We start from the raw sequence: 14,598 nt of genomic DNA, 5'->3' as shown, positions 1-14,598 counted from the left end.
AGCTTCCTGTTGTTTCTTCAGTGCCACCGTCTCTAATCCGTACATCATGGCCGGCCTCACCGCTGTTTTGTAAACTTTGCCCTTCATCCTAGCAGACACTCTTCTGTCACATAACACACCAGACACCTTTCGCCAGCTGTTCCAACCTGCTTGGACCCGTTTCTTCACTTCCTGACCACACTCTCCATTGCTCTGTATTGTTGACCCCAAATATTTGAAGTCGTCCACCCTCGCTATCTCTTCTCCCTGTAGCCTCACTTTTCCCCCTCTACTTTTCTCATTCACGCACATATATTCTGTTTTACTTCGGCTAATCTTCATTCCTCTCCTTTCCAGTGCATGTCTCCATCTTTCCAATTGTTCCTCTGCGTGCTCCCTGCTTTCACTGCATATGACAATATCATCTGCGAACATCATGGTCCAAGGGGATTCCAGTCTAACCTCATCTGTCAGCCTATCCATTACCACTGCAAACAGGAAGGGGCTCAGAGCTGATCCCTGATGCAGTCCCACCTCCACCTTAAATTCCTCTGTCACACCTAAGGCACACCTCACCATTGTTCTGCTGCCATCATACATGTCCTGTACTATTTTAACATACTTCTCTGCCACACCAGACTTACGCATGCAGTACCACAGTTCCTCTCTTGGTACTCTGTCATAGGCTTTCTCTAGATCCACAAAGACACAATGTAGCTCCTTCTGACCTTCTCTGTACTTTTCCACGAGCATCCTCAAGGCAAATAATGCATCTGTGGTACTCTTTCTAGGCATGAAACCATACTGTTGCTCGCAGATACTTACTTCTGTCCTGAGTCTAGCCTCCACTACTCTTTCCCATAACTTCATTGTGTGGCTCATCAACTTTATTCCTCTATAGTTCCCACAGCTCTGAACATCCCTTTGTTCTTAAAAATTGGAACTAGAACACTTTTCCTCCATTCTTCAGGCATCTTTTCGCCCGCTAGTATTCTGTTGAATAAGTTGGTCAAAAACTCCACAGCCATCTCTCCAAATTGCTTCCATACCTCTACCGGTATGTCATCAGGACCAACTGCCTTTCCATTTTTCATCCTTGTAGTGCCTTTCTGACTTCCCCCTTAGTAATCATTTCCACTTCCTGGTCCTTCACTCTTGCCTCTTCAACTCTTCCTTCTCTCTCATTTTCTTCATTCATCAACTTCTCAAAGTATTCTTTCCATCTATTTAGCACACTACCGGCACCAGTCAACACATTTCCATCTCTATCCTTAATCACCCTAACCTTCTGCACATCCTTCCCATCCATATCCCTCTGTCTGGCCAACCTGTAGAGACCCTTTTCTCCTTCTTTCGTGTCCAACCTGGTGTACATGTCTTCATATGCCTCTTGTTTAGCCTTTGCCACCTCTACCTTTGCCCTACGTCGCATCTCGATGTACTCCTTTCGCCTCTCCTCAGTCCTCTCAGTATCCCATTTCTTCTTCGCTAATCTCTTTCCTTGTATGACTCCCTGTATTTTGGGGTTCCACCACCAAGTCTCCTTCTCCCCTTTCCTACCAGATGACACACCAAGTACTCTCCTGCCTGTCTCTCTGATCACCTTGGCTGTCGTCGTCCAGTCTTCCGGGAGCTTCGGTTGTCCATCGAGAGCCTGTCTCACCTCCTTCCGGAAGGCCGCACAACATTCTTCCTTTCTCAGCTTCCACCACATGGTTCTCTGCTCTACCTTTGTCTTCTTAATCTTCCTACCCACCACCAGATTCATCCTACATACTACCATCCTATGCTGTCGAGCTACACTCTCCCCTACCACTACTTTACAGTCAGTAACCTCCTTCAGATTACATCGTCTGCACAAAATATAATCTACCTGCGTGGTTCTACCTCCGCTCTTGTAGGTCACTATATGTTCCTCCCTCTTCTGGAAAAAAGTGTTCACTACAGCCATCTCCATCCTTTTTGTAAAGTCCACCACCATCTGCCCTTCAAAGTTCCTTTCCTGGATGCCGTACTTACCCATCACTTCTTCATCGCCCCTGTTTCCTTTACCAATATGTCCATTACAAACTGCACCAATCACAACTCTCTCGCTGTCTGGGATGCTCAGAACTACTTCATCTAGTTCCTTCCAGAATTTCTCTTTCAACTCTAGGTCACATCCTACCTGTGGTGCATAGCCGCTAACCACATTATACATAACACCCTCAATTTCAAATTTTAGTCTCATCACTCGATCTGATACTCTTTTCACCTCCAAGACATTCTTAGCCAGCTCTTCCTTTAAAATAACCCCTACTCCATTTCTCTTCCCATCTACTCCGTGGTAGAATAATTTAAACCCTGCTCCCAAACTTCTAGCCTTACTACCTTTCCACCTGCTCTCTTGGATGCACAGAATATCAACCTTTCTCCTAATCATCATGTCAACCAGCTCCTGTGCTTTTCCTGTCATAGTCCCAACATTCAAAGTCCCTACACTCAGTTGTAGGCTCTGTGCATTCCTCTTTTTCTTCTGACGCTGGATCCGGTTTCCTCCTCTTCTTTGTCTTCGACCCACAGTAGCTGAATTTCCACCGACGCCCTGCAGGTTAGCAGTGCCGGGGGCGGGCGTTGTTAACCCGGGCCACGACCGATCCGGTATGGGATTCTTTACATGAACGCTCATATTTGTTTGGCACAGTTTTTACGCCGGATGCCCTTCCTGACGCAACCCTCTGCATTTATCCGGGCTTGGGACCGGCCTACTGTGAAAACATACCTCACCCGCCACTCTTGTTTTTAAATGCAAGGATTCACTTTTACATTTGCAAATCAGCCAATGTATGTACCTGAAAAAATGGGTGTGAGCCTGACCTGAACCTGCCTTGTTGTGATGGAAGAAACAACTGGTGAGGAGGTTAATGGTGACCTTTGCAGTACTGACTTTTGGTGGCTATTGAGAAGAGATAATTGCAGTATGACTGGACACAAACACACTGCATCGTGTGTTCTGACCTCACGCCCAGAATAGCCTCGTCTCATTGATGAGTCACAATGCTTGGCCTGTGCCCAAAGCCTTATCAATCACAAACATGCATCTATTTTATTCCACTCTGAAATGTGGAATCATGCTGTAATAACAGTTTAGACCTTACGCCTGCAATATAGAAGGAATTCATCATTTTGGACAACACATACGGATGCTGTATGTACTGTACAATAATTTGTTCGTTAATGCACATGGATGTCCATCCAGATAAACACCCGAAGACAGCAACCTTCTTAGCTTCCAATGTGCTCAAGCCTTCTCCCGAGTGGCAAACTGATCGCTTTTCCCCTCAGTGCTGTTATTAAAGTGCTTGCAAGAAGCACCTTTTGTACCCTGCTCAGTAAATGCCTCAGGGCTTTAACTCTCGGCCTATATCACCTCTTGACTTCATTTGTCTCGACTTGAGCCGACAGGAGGGTCTGCTTTGAACAGATGTAGTGTTGGACTTCTTATTTGAAGGCATACAATTGTTGCCAGTGGATCAAAGCAAATGCTTTCACAGTGTAATCCTGCTATTTTGAAAGACGATTATTCAATATTTCATGTGCCAAGAACACCCTCCACAGCTGGTTATAGCTTAAACGTAACATCTTCTTTGTAAAATTAAATATCTTGAGAAATCCAAAAACACACGGTTAAACAAATGTGATATGAGTGTGACATACTAACTGGAGTCCATCCCAGCTCACTTTGGGTGGGAGGTGGGGTATACCCTCAACTGGTGTACCACAACTGCAATATTCAGTAATTGTTTTTTAATTGCACAGTTTCATATTATAAAAACCTCACTTTTAGCATGGTGTATTTTATCTATTTGCATATACATATGCCAATGTCAGTCTGAGATAAAGAAGAAAATACTGCAATCCATATTTGGACACCACACAGCTAACCTGGCTAAATTGTGATACTATTACAACTTGTCCTGTACCACGAGGAAAATAATAATGGCGGTTAAATTAATGAGAGGAAAATGCTTTTTTGGAGATGAGTTTAACGGTGACCTTAGCCATGCTGAGCAATGGGTTGGTGGCCGTCAAGAAGAGATTAATATGACCCGACTCAAACACACCGCTCTGTGTGTGATGATCCTCAGCCCTGAATAGCCTTTTGTAATTGTTCCGACACACTGTCTGACCTTTCCCAAAATTCCCTTTGCCTTATCAATTAGGCATATAACAAAACAGCGTGCATATACTTCAGTTAACAGCATACTCAAATCTGTAATTGCCCTGTTTATCAATTTTAATTCATGGCCCAGAAAGGAAGGGATCCTATGGACACTACACATTTGCAGTAATTGTCCACGTGGACTTACATCATTATCATTGCCAAGGAGAAAAACAAGACTGCTGTTAATGTATGGGTGCAAAAAAAGTTGACATAGCAGTCATGTTCTTTTGATTCTGAGATATTTTATTAAGTCCTTTACTGTGCCATAAGACACAGATCCTTGGTCCTTTTTTTCCATGTCATTGCGGATACTGAGTTACCTTCTATTTAGATCAAATGAGAAGAGACGCAGGTGCACACTGGCACTGGACTCAGAGAGGCCATTTGCTTCACCATACAAAGATTGCAAAGCTGACTGGAGCTGAACCTTGTCAGGAACTTTGACTTAGCAAACCTCAGATGGTTCACCGATCATACAAAGCCACCTACTTGCTAGCCACATTTTCATGCAGTGGCCACCAACAGTGAGGTGGAAGGCGCACAGGTGGAAGAGGAAATTATTGTTATCAAATATGAAATGTCGATCGCTCTGAATAAGGATGCTAAACAGATTCGGCTAGACTCTGAATATTTAATTTTTCTTTCCTTTCTTTTTATTTCCTCGCATTCATGTTGACCCTCCCTCTCATGATGTGACTTTCAACATTCAGAGCTAGAATTATGAGCCGGTTCACCCATTTCAAAAAAACACACATGACAAGTTAATGAGACATTAAATATTCCACAAATGTGAGGGTGGATAATAGTTTGTCTTTATATGACCTGCATTTGACGAGTTGGCAGTCCAAAGGACATGCCACCTCTGGCTCAAAGTCCGCTGCGTTTGTCTGTGTTGCTAAATAGAAGTGGTATGCAAAAATTGATGGATGAATGGCCGAAACAAGGCTGTAAGTCTCAGAAATCAATGTTGCGTTTTTCAAAGCATTTCAAGGGATATTTTCTGTTTTATTAAAGTGCAAAACAAAACAGTGGAAACAATACCATAGCATATCTATCCATCCATTCACAAATTTTCTGTACCGCTTATCCTCACTAGCATCAGGGGGATGCCGTATGTTATCCCAGCTTTCTTTGGCCAAGAGGTGGGGTACACCCTAAATTGGTCGCCAGCCAACCACAGGGCACATATGTCATTGGCCAAAAATAAATTGACCAATAACTGTATTTTGAAAATTGTGCAATTTGTGTGTGTTTCGGCCCCTCAAGGCGTGAGTGGGAATTGCATTAAAGGAGCAGTAATCTGCATATGAGGTATGTAGGTGCATGTAGATGTTACATGTAAACAATACACACAACTGGAATTACCCGTGCACTCATTTTGGTATGGAGCTCGTGCACCTTCGTCACGTGACTGGCCATATGGCTGGTCAAACAAAGCATTGTTCAATGCTAAGTCTGTTGGGACAAAACGAAAATATGTCTTATAGCACAATGCCCAGAGTTTTGTTCGATACTGTTAAAAATTCAGAAGGTGATAATTAACAAAGGTACGTGGAAAAATGAGAGACACTTGGCCTAGAGGACCCATATTTAAGGCCGAAGTCGATGTTTTCGCCGAGAAGAAATTGGACTCTTAATTCGCTTCCTCTTATCTTGGACAACTTGATATACACATATATCTGGTGAGTAAGTCATTGAGACTTACACGGAAAAGTGTGAAAGTGTATAAATGTCTGGACGCATACAAATACTTCATTGCTGGATCTGTTCTTTAACGGGGAGACGCCTCGTGAACGCGGAAGCGTATTCAGCTACACGTTAACCTTTGCTGAAATCTATCGATCTTTTCAGATGGTAATCAAGACAATATTTTAAAAAATGACCCCTGGTTTTACACAAACTACAGGACGGAGTCGTCTCCACGGAACGTACACGGAAGCCACACGTTAACCTCTCTGCTGCGACACACGGTTTATTTTCTTTTTTTTAAATACGCATCGTTTTCACTTGAGCCAATTTGGCATTATAAATACTTCTTGGTAATTTGAGATTGAGAAGAATAATTCCTACCTGAAATGAAGCGATTGCTACACAGGCGTGTATGTATTTTGGTTGGGTACCATCCATCATCATCACCATCTAACTGCCAAAATCCATCGATATTTTCTGGTCTTTTCAGATGGTATTCCATAGAATGATCTCTTTGAATATCTGTCTCGTCTCTTGTGACAACCAATAGCACAAGAGGTCTCAGACAATTTGAAAAATCTGCTCTGGTTCAATGGCTCCCGTAGTGCACAGCAACTAGGTTTGACCGGCAATATGGCGCCGTGCAAACTGTGACATCACGTGCCCGAGCTCTATAGAGAAATGGGGCGTTTTTTTTTTTTTTTAGTTTTTTTTTCCTGAAGCTGTAGCATTGCTCCTGAATTCCTCTGACATCCCTCCGCCCACCTTGAAGAGAGGCCCACCTCACACATTCCAAAATGCTGCCGTACTCCGTCGTCAAAATATGTTACTGCAAATATGCGATGTCCTTGTCTCTCTGGGTTGAAATCATTCCAAACCACAATCACTGTGATGAAAATACATGTCTCCAGAAGCACTCAGCTGCTCTGCACATCTTGGCCAAAATCAATATAAATTCATTTGGATATACCATATAACCAACTTCAGGGTCACTGAGTGCAAAAATAAAAAAAAGATAAAAGGATAATATGATGGTTTTCATCTACATGTCATATAGTGGTACCGCTACCTACAAGTGATCCAATTTAGGAGTTTTTTGAGATACTGATTGTCTTATCTTGACTTGCAAGAAAAAATGTTATTGCAAGGGAAGTTAATTATTCAAAAACAAAGGCTACTCCTGGCCTGTTTTTTCTCCCTCCCAGATTAAGTTTACTGTACAATTAAACAAAAACCCAAGAGAGTTACAATGCATGTTCTGTATTTACCAAAGCCAAGTCCATTAACTTAATAGTAACACACAATGCAAGACGCCATAAATGGGCAAGCAAAGCTGGTATTTAACACTAAATCTTGGAATATCTTAAATATGAACTAAATCGGTAGCAACAACTTGCAGACAGAGCAAAAAATACTCACAGGCATTTCCTTTATCCTCTGCAAAAAACAAATAATGCATACATATTACTCGCAAATTTACTGTGGTCTCCTGTGTTTCATAAACTAACATGGACAGAAAGCACAGCAAAATGCCTAGTGATTTATTATAGTGCACTAATTGTTAAATTCTTTGGATTTTATTTACTTTTCCTACTACTGTATGTTTTTCTGAACTACAATACTGTAGAATACCATTTTTCCTAATTAAACTATGGTATTGTTTTTCTGGGGGACACTGAAACGCATTAATATTTCCATTCATTTCACAATGAGCAGAGATTATGTGTGAGTTTTGAGTACTGAACATGGTTATGGAATGAATTAAGCTTCTATCTCAAAACACCACTGTATTCTCATTCAATAAATAAATATATAAATATCAACATATGAATATAGTCAGTTTACCTGTAAACTCTAATGTCATACAGTTGAAGACAGGTGGGCATAGCCAAGCAATTTTTTAACAGTGCTACAATGAACACAAGCACACACAGAATGAAAGCAGATTCAAGGAACATTTTTATATTGTTTTGTTTTCCTGCTTTGTGGACATGTTTTATTTAAAAGGGAATCCAGAAAGGATTTCCATGTACTGTATGCCAGTCACGACACCCAATTAAAAGCTTTCCAGTGTTATTACATCCTCACACCAGAGTTTGCCTTTTTTGGGGTAGATAAACCACCTATTTGAATTACTGTGTATGTATGTATATATATATATTGCTATTCCCTTAGAAGGGCCATCTAAATCCTGAAACAAGCTCCTCTTGCGGAATATGTGACAATGGAAATCAATTGCAGAATCTCAAGGATTCATCCATTGATTTTCCTTACCGCCAGTCCTCGCAAAGTGCTTCTTTTGTGAAGTAAGAATATCACATGCAATCGTTACCTTGTTCATACATTGATAAATGGTGTAATATGAAGCAAAACAAACAAACACAAACTTTTGCATCTTGAATGTCAATTCAAGTTTATTGGTCAAGCCGTTAATCTCAAAAGAGTCTCAAAGAGCTTCTCAGGCCCACACTAGACAAAGATCGGCCACATCCACAGGTCAAAATTGGAGCTGAATGAAAGCCATTTGACCCTAACTGATTCAATCCAGGTAATAACAGTATTATGATGAATAATTTTCATGGGTTTGAATGGGTCAAAAGGGACCCATGTGGTTTGCCCCTAAATATATAAGAATAACAAAATATAGAAATCTTCTCTAAGATTATCCTCACCTATTGCTCTTCACTGGTCTCCCTTGAGCATTTAACTACAGGAACATACATCAGGATACTCTCTGATAACCCAGAAAATCCCTGATCAGAAAATGATCCTTATTATGTATTAATGCCCGTCTCCTGCAGAGAAGAGCACAGCCTGTAGGGATAGAATCAGTCAGCGGTACTTGAAAAGAGACTGAGCAGATCAGAGAAAGACAAAAAGGCAGTGCAGGTCTATAACAAGGAAAAAAAAATGGAAGTGAACGGTGATAAGAAAGAAAAATGTTCAGATAATGTAAGCCTGGGCTGCAATTCAATCTAAGTGGTTGGAGCAAATTTAGCAGAGAGGTGTGTGTGGGCAGCAAAGGGAGTGTGTAAAACAGATGGCAGAAATGCATTGTGCTCAGAGCAGACTCTTGTCTCAAGTTTTTAAATGCCTTTACATGAGCACATTACTCATGCACAAAATGTTACCTGTTTTATTCTCTAACTACATCTTTTTTTTTTTTTTTCAAACCAACATTTTTGGTTTGGCTGAATTATGGAGAAAACATCCCATGATGCTATGCTGTTGAACACCACTAAAACCAAATATTATCTTGTCAAGAACCTCCGGTACGGGGGCGGACCCAAATACAGGACTTCGAGGCAGAGGCATAATATTCAATGTGGTTTATTCCGGAAACTGGGTCATACACGGTGTAGCAGTCCGACAAGGCAGAGGCACGCTAGGCTAGGCTGGAACCAAAAGACAGACAGCAAGGTCCGATGACTCTGGGGCAAACTAACAACTCAACAGGACAGGATCAAACTAAAGGGCACAGAATTGCTGCGACAAGGGTTACTCTAACTTACGCATAGAAGCGGAGAGCCCCACAGGCAGTGAATGCAACTCACTAACAAAAGCAACCATCTGGCAAATGCCAGTGACAAAAACTCCCAACTTAAATGCCTGTCTAATTACAGTCCGAATGTGAAAAACCTGTGACCGGTGACAGGTGTCACTGCCCAGAGCAGTGGCCTGCCAAACCTTGTTCATGACATAACTAAAATATTGTATTACATTATGAATATAATATACACAATCTAATGTTCTTTATGCTGCAATAACTACATACATAAATAATTAATGACCGTCTGCAGATGTTTTGTATCGGATGTGATTAGAATGTCCAGAAATACTGAATAAAAAGTCTTAAGTTGGAATATTAAAAGCCAACTCTGAATAGCTATATTTTACGCTCCCAGTGTTTGACTCAAATAATTGGAATTCTAAGATGTAGCAGTTGTAAATCTGGAGTCTTACATGAAAGGAGACCTACTGTAACCTTTGTCCTTGTGTCTCCCCTCAGGTATGCGTATCCTAGTTACCCTGCTGCTCGACACTCTGCCCATGCTGGGCAACGTGCTGTTGCTTTGCTTCTTTGTCTTCTTCATCTTTGGCATCGTAGGAGTCCAGCTGTGGGCCGGCCTGCTCAGGAATCGCTGCTTTGTGGAGGACAACTTTTCTTTGTGAGTTTGTGTGTGTGTGTGGGGGGGAATAAACCGAATACATTTTTGACTTAGATTTTTTTCAATGCAGTTTCATAATTTGTAATTACTTGGGTTTCTTTCTGATAAATACTTGCCATTAAAGTATTTTTTTAATACATGGGACATTGGGAAGGATAAACAACTAAATTTGATTCTATTATTTGCAAACTTGTTTTTATGAATACATATCACATTCTACAGACTGATCAGACCCACCCAACATACTATTTTTTAATGAAGATTAGTGCCAAAAGGTACACTGTGTCCTTTGATAAAACACACATTTAGGTATATTGCCTAAAGCACAGTGTAATACTGCATGGAAGTGGTATTCATAAAACAATATGTATATGAATTTACTTATCCCTAGAGTTGTTTCTTACTTAAAACGTTTCTCTCACAGCGTAGTTTTAACATTTTCCTCATATTATGTTTTTGATTCTGCCCTTTAGCAACTGGATCTTGTTAAGCGTCACACACAACGTAGCGTAAATGTTTTGGACATGCATCGGTTCCGAGGTTTGGTAGCTCACAGCCAGGCCGCATGGAACTTGTCACGTTCGGTTGGCTTCCTGGAGGCATTCAAAATAAATGCACCATTAGCATGTGGAAATTGTACTTCTGCGCGATAGGATCACTGTGTTTGCAATGATTGTGTATTAACTTGGATTTGCAAATCATCTTTCTGTACTGTTGACGTTCGTACTACTGACGCGTGTGATTAGCGACTACAAATCACTCGATACTTGCTTGTGACACCGGCCAGGATTTGGGATGAAAAGAGATTCACAGCGTGTCTGCATGACAGTGGAAGCTCTGTTTTGTCTAGCAACAAGAGAGAGTGTTTGTTCATAAAGTAATGCGTCACACAGAAGATTTAAATGAGCCATTCGTAGCCCTATAATGACCATGTGTCACCCATTCATTGTAACTGACTGAATTCTGAATTCTAGAATTTGAATGTGTAGCACTTAAAGGCTCCCTGGCCATGGTTTTGCACACTTTTCTACTGTTCCTAGAAACTGGTACGGTGGGTTGTGCGTGTGCCTTTAGGTTTTGCAGGCGTGCAGAATTGTCCGTAGTGTATTTTAGAAGCAAATTAAAGACACCTAAATGTAAATTATTCCATATTATTTTATATTAAGGATCATTTGTACTTTCTATTCTATTTTCAGTCAATCCCATCTTGTAAAACCACAAATGCTTTAGTACTGATTAATGACCTTCCTGATTACTTTGAAGTTACATTTGCTGTTTCTTTTGCTGATTGCACTGGCCAAGCTCAAATCTGGACTGCATTCATTCACGTTCTCAGTATTAATCATCACAATTCTTTTAAGTAAGGTTAATAATGCAAAAAATACATATGTATATTATGATTTGTTTACTCTTAGGAACCATGCAACCACTAATTAATGAAATATCCTCTCATTTATCCTTAGCCCTCTGTCTGCGGAGCTTGAAAAATACTACCACACCGAAAATGACGATGAGAACCCCTTTATCTGCTCTCAGCCCAGAGAGAATGGCATGAGGGACTGTAACTCAGTGCCCAAGCTCTTTGATGAGGCAGGTCTGCAGTGCAACCTCGACATGTACTCCTACAACAGCACTGATAATACCACCTGTGTTAACTGGAACCAGTACTACAACAACTGCTCTGCTGGTCTAGTTAACCCCTTCAAAGGGGCTATCAACTTTGACAACATCTGCTACGCCTGGATTGCCATTTTTCAGGTAAGAAGTTGGATAAATTCAATTTTAGGCATGCATCGATGGTATGGGTTCATTCAGCAAACAAATTGGAAATATAGAGGTCTTAAATGGAAGGCTCATTGACCTGTAGCAGCTGGCATAACTTTGAAATCCGGCTTTTCATGATCACATCCATTGCCTCAATTTTCCACACCATTTGTTAGCCATCTCCATATTATCTGCAAAGCTTTTGTCTGTTTTCATAGTTTTTTGTTAAGCTTGGAGTGTCACAATGGAGAACAAAAGCCAGATTGGGGATTAGTTCAACCAGTGGTGCAACTCTTATGTGAGTTTGCATGTGTCTGCTGAAACATGCAAAAAGAAACTGGGGGATATGACTTGTGCTTGATCTTAAGCAAGTAAGTGGTTAGTCACCTCACATAGCAGAAAGGTTCTGGGTTTGACTCTTGACTTAAGTCATTCTGAGGACAATTGCTGTGTGGGTTCTCTCTGAGTGCGCTGCCTTACTCTAGCAATTCAAAAGTAAATGTTAAATTAATTTAACACTCTAAATTCACCATGAATTTGAGTGTATCTGATTGCGTTCCAATGTGTCAGCACCGTAATTGATAGCTCTAGCCAATCCACACTTGCCCCCAGTATAAAAACTATATGGCGAGATTAATTAGCACTTTATATTACATAATCACATCAGGAATCTAGAGCAAAATGTGTTCTGAACATTTACCACATCACTGGCTTAGTCTGCCGCAACCATGTACGGTTATGTCAAGTCAAATGCAATCATTATATTATTAGAGAACAACCAGATCAACCCCACGCAGGTTTAAGGAGAGAATGGGAATAACATGACCAAATTATGTGCAGCACGTGGTTGAATCTGGAAATGAACCGTTGTACTTTTTGCTGTGAGGCAACAGTCTCACCAGTCTTCTATCATAACACCCTGTAGAAATTTGATGATGCATTTTTGGTCGTCTGTTCCTTTCAAGGTGATCACTCTAGAAGGCTGGGTGGACATCATGTATTTCGTCATGGATGCTCACTCTTTCTACAACTTCATCTATTTCATCTTACTAATTATCGTAAGTGCGAACTCCCAATGTTTTCAGTTCTAGTTCTTCCAGTATTTGACATGACTATTTAGATAACAGGTCTTCCCTATCCTTAGATTGGCTCATTCTTCATGATCAACCTCTGCCTGGTAGTCATTGCCACTCAGTTCTCAGAAACCAAGCAAAGAGAGAGTCAGCTGATGAAGGAACAGAGGGTGCGCTTCATGTCCAACGCCAGCACCCTGGCCTCCCTCTCTGAGCCCGGTTCTTGCTACGATGAGCTTCTCAAGTACCTTGTCCATGTGGTCCGCAAGGGGGTGAAACAAGTGGCCCACATTTGCAGGTTCATAGCACGGCGTGCAGGGATCAATATTGCTGCATCTCCACCGCCGGTGGAACCCCAGCAGAGGCAGAGCCAGAGGAGGAGGAGGAAATCCTCAAGGCAGGGGTCATTGTCTGTTTACCACATGGTGTACCCTCACCCGCACTACCACTACCATCTTGGGAATGGCAGTGTGAGACCAGGAGGGAACATCAGATGTCTGGAAGGTCAGGATGTGGACCCATCTTCTCATAACAATGTAGGGCCAACAACCTGTAGTGTCAACCTTACTTTAGCTCCACCGCCCCACTCAGTAATAACAGCAACCTCTGACACCAATCTAGCGGGATGTGTTGATTCACACCCGACTCTTGGTGTACTCAAACAAGAAACTCTTTGCTGCACGCCCTCAACTGCAAACCTCTGGCAGACCCCAAGCTCAATCTCCATTACTCCAGTGTTCACGTCAAGGGCGATGAAGAGGAACTCTGTGCCCTTTACTGCTCCCGGTCCTAAGAATTACCCCACTCTTCAGGCCAGAGCTCTAGCAGAGTCAAGAAGAGGGAGTATGACAACCAGTACTCTCACAAATATCAGCCTTAACATCCCGCCAATGTCCTACGGGAGAAGGCGGCAGAGCCTGGCGGACACCCACAACCCGTCAGGTAGATCATTGCAAGGAACTCTTTTGAAGTTATGAGTACAGCACACTGGAAACACCAAGTTATTTGGGTGTCTGTACACCAATAACTTTAAACTTTTTCGTTGAACACCAAACTCTTATTCTTCAGTATGAAGGGCAACCCTTGCTAACTGTACCTTCTGCTATATTGGGAAAGAGTATTCAGTTATTTTGCCTGTCCGTGGCATAGCCAGTGTAGCTGAGCAAACATGCATTACTTGTCATAAATAAATAATTTCCACTCTATATTTACATGAAATTGGATTTTATCTGCAGCACACCTGGTGATCTTCCATGGCACATTAATGTGTTGCAGCACAGTGGGTGGGAAACTCTCCTTTAAAGTGAAAAATCTATTTCAGCTATCTGCTTTTTAAAGGGTCAATGGCAAATGGGAATAACATCATTTCGTTTGCATGTAATCCTATAAAATCATAGACAAGCCAACAATGATCAAACCAATATCTGTTGTGGTGCAGTTGCATGCTCTAACAATTAGTGGGGGTAAAAATAAGACAATGTTATGAAGTGAGATAATAGCACGGATGATTTATTTTCAGTTTTTGTCAGTTGAATTAAAACAAATGACATTCTTCCACTCAAACTCTTCCTTTTCATGCAATCACCTATTAGATTCAGACGTAAATTTGTTGTGATCAAGCTAAAATACGCTTGAGAATTCTTTTTCTGCACGAGATAGAGAGAGAGAAAACATTCTAATTACAGCCAAATGTTAATGCTTCATGTTGTAGCTGGCAACT

General features: G+C 41.4%; 1 protein-coding gene across 1 annotated transcript in view; it reads left to right on the top strand.

Moving 5' to 3' along the window:
* Positions 1-14,598, top strand: part of cacna1g (calcium channel, voltage-dependent, T type, alpha 1G subunit) — a 119,478-nt gene that overhangs the window by 28,305 nt on the left and 76,575 nt on the right. Inside the window, exons 4-7 of the mRNA XM_061810720.1 lie at positions 9,882-10,041; positions 11,505-11,799; positions 12,771-12,863; positions 12,950-13,820. Coding sequence (XP_061666704.1) covers positions 9,882-10,041; positions 11,505-11,799; positions 12,771-12,863; positions 12,950-13,820 — 1,419 coding nt within the window. The remainder of the gene's footprint in view (positions 1-9,881; positions 10,042-11,504; positions 11,800-12,770; positions 12,864-12,949; positions 13,821-14,598) is intronic.

This window comes from Syngnathoides biaculeatus, chromosome 22 (genome assembly GCF_019802595.1).
Source record: "Syngnathoides biaculeatus isolate LvHL_M chromosome 22, ASM1980259v1, whole genome shotgun sequence".
NCBI classification, from domain to species: domain Eukaryota; kingdom Metazoa; phylum Chordata; class Actinopteri; order Syngnathiformes; family Syngnathidae; genus Syngnathoides; species Syngnathoides biaculeatus.
The sequence above is the reverse complement of the archived record's forward strand: the minus strand, read 5'-3'. Positions and strand labels throughout refer to the sequence as shown.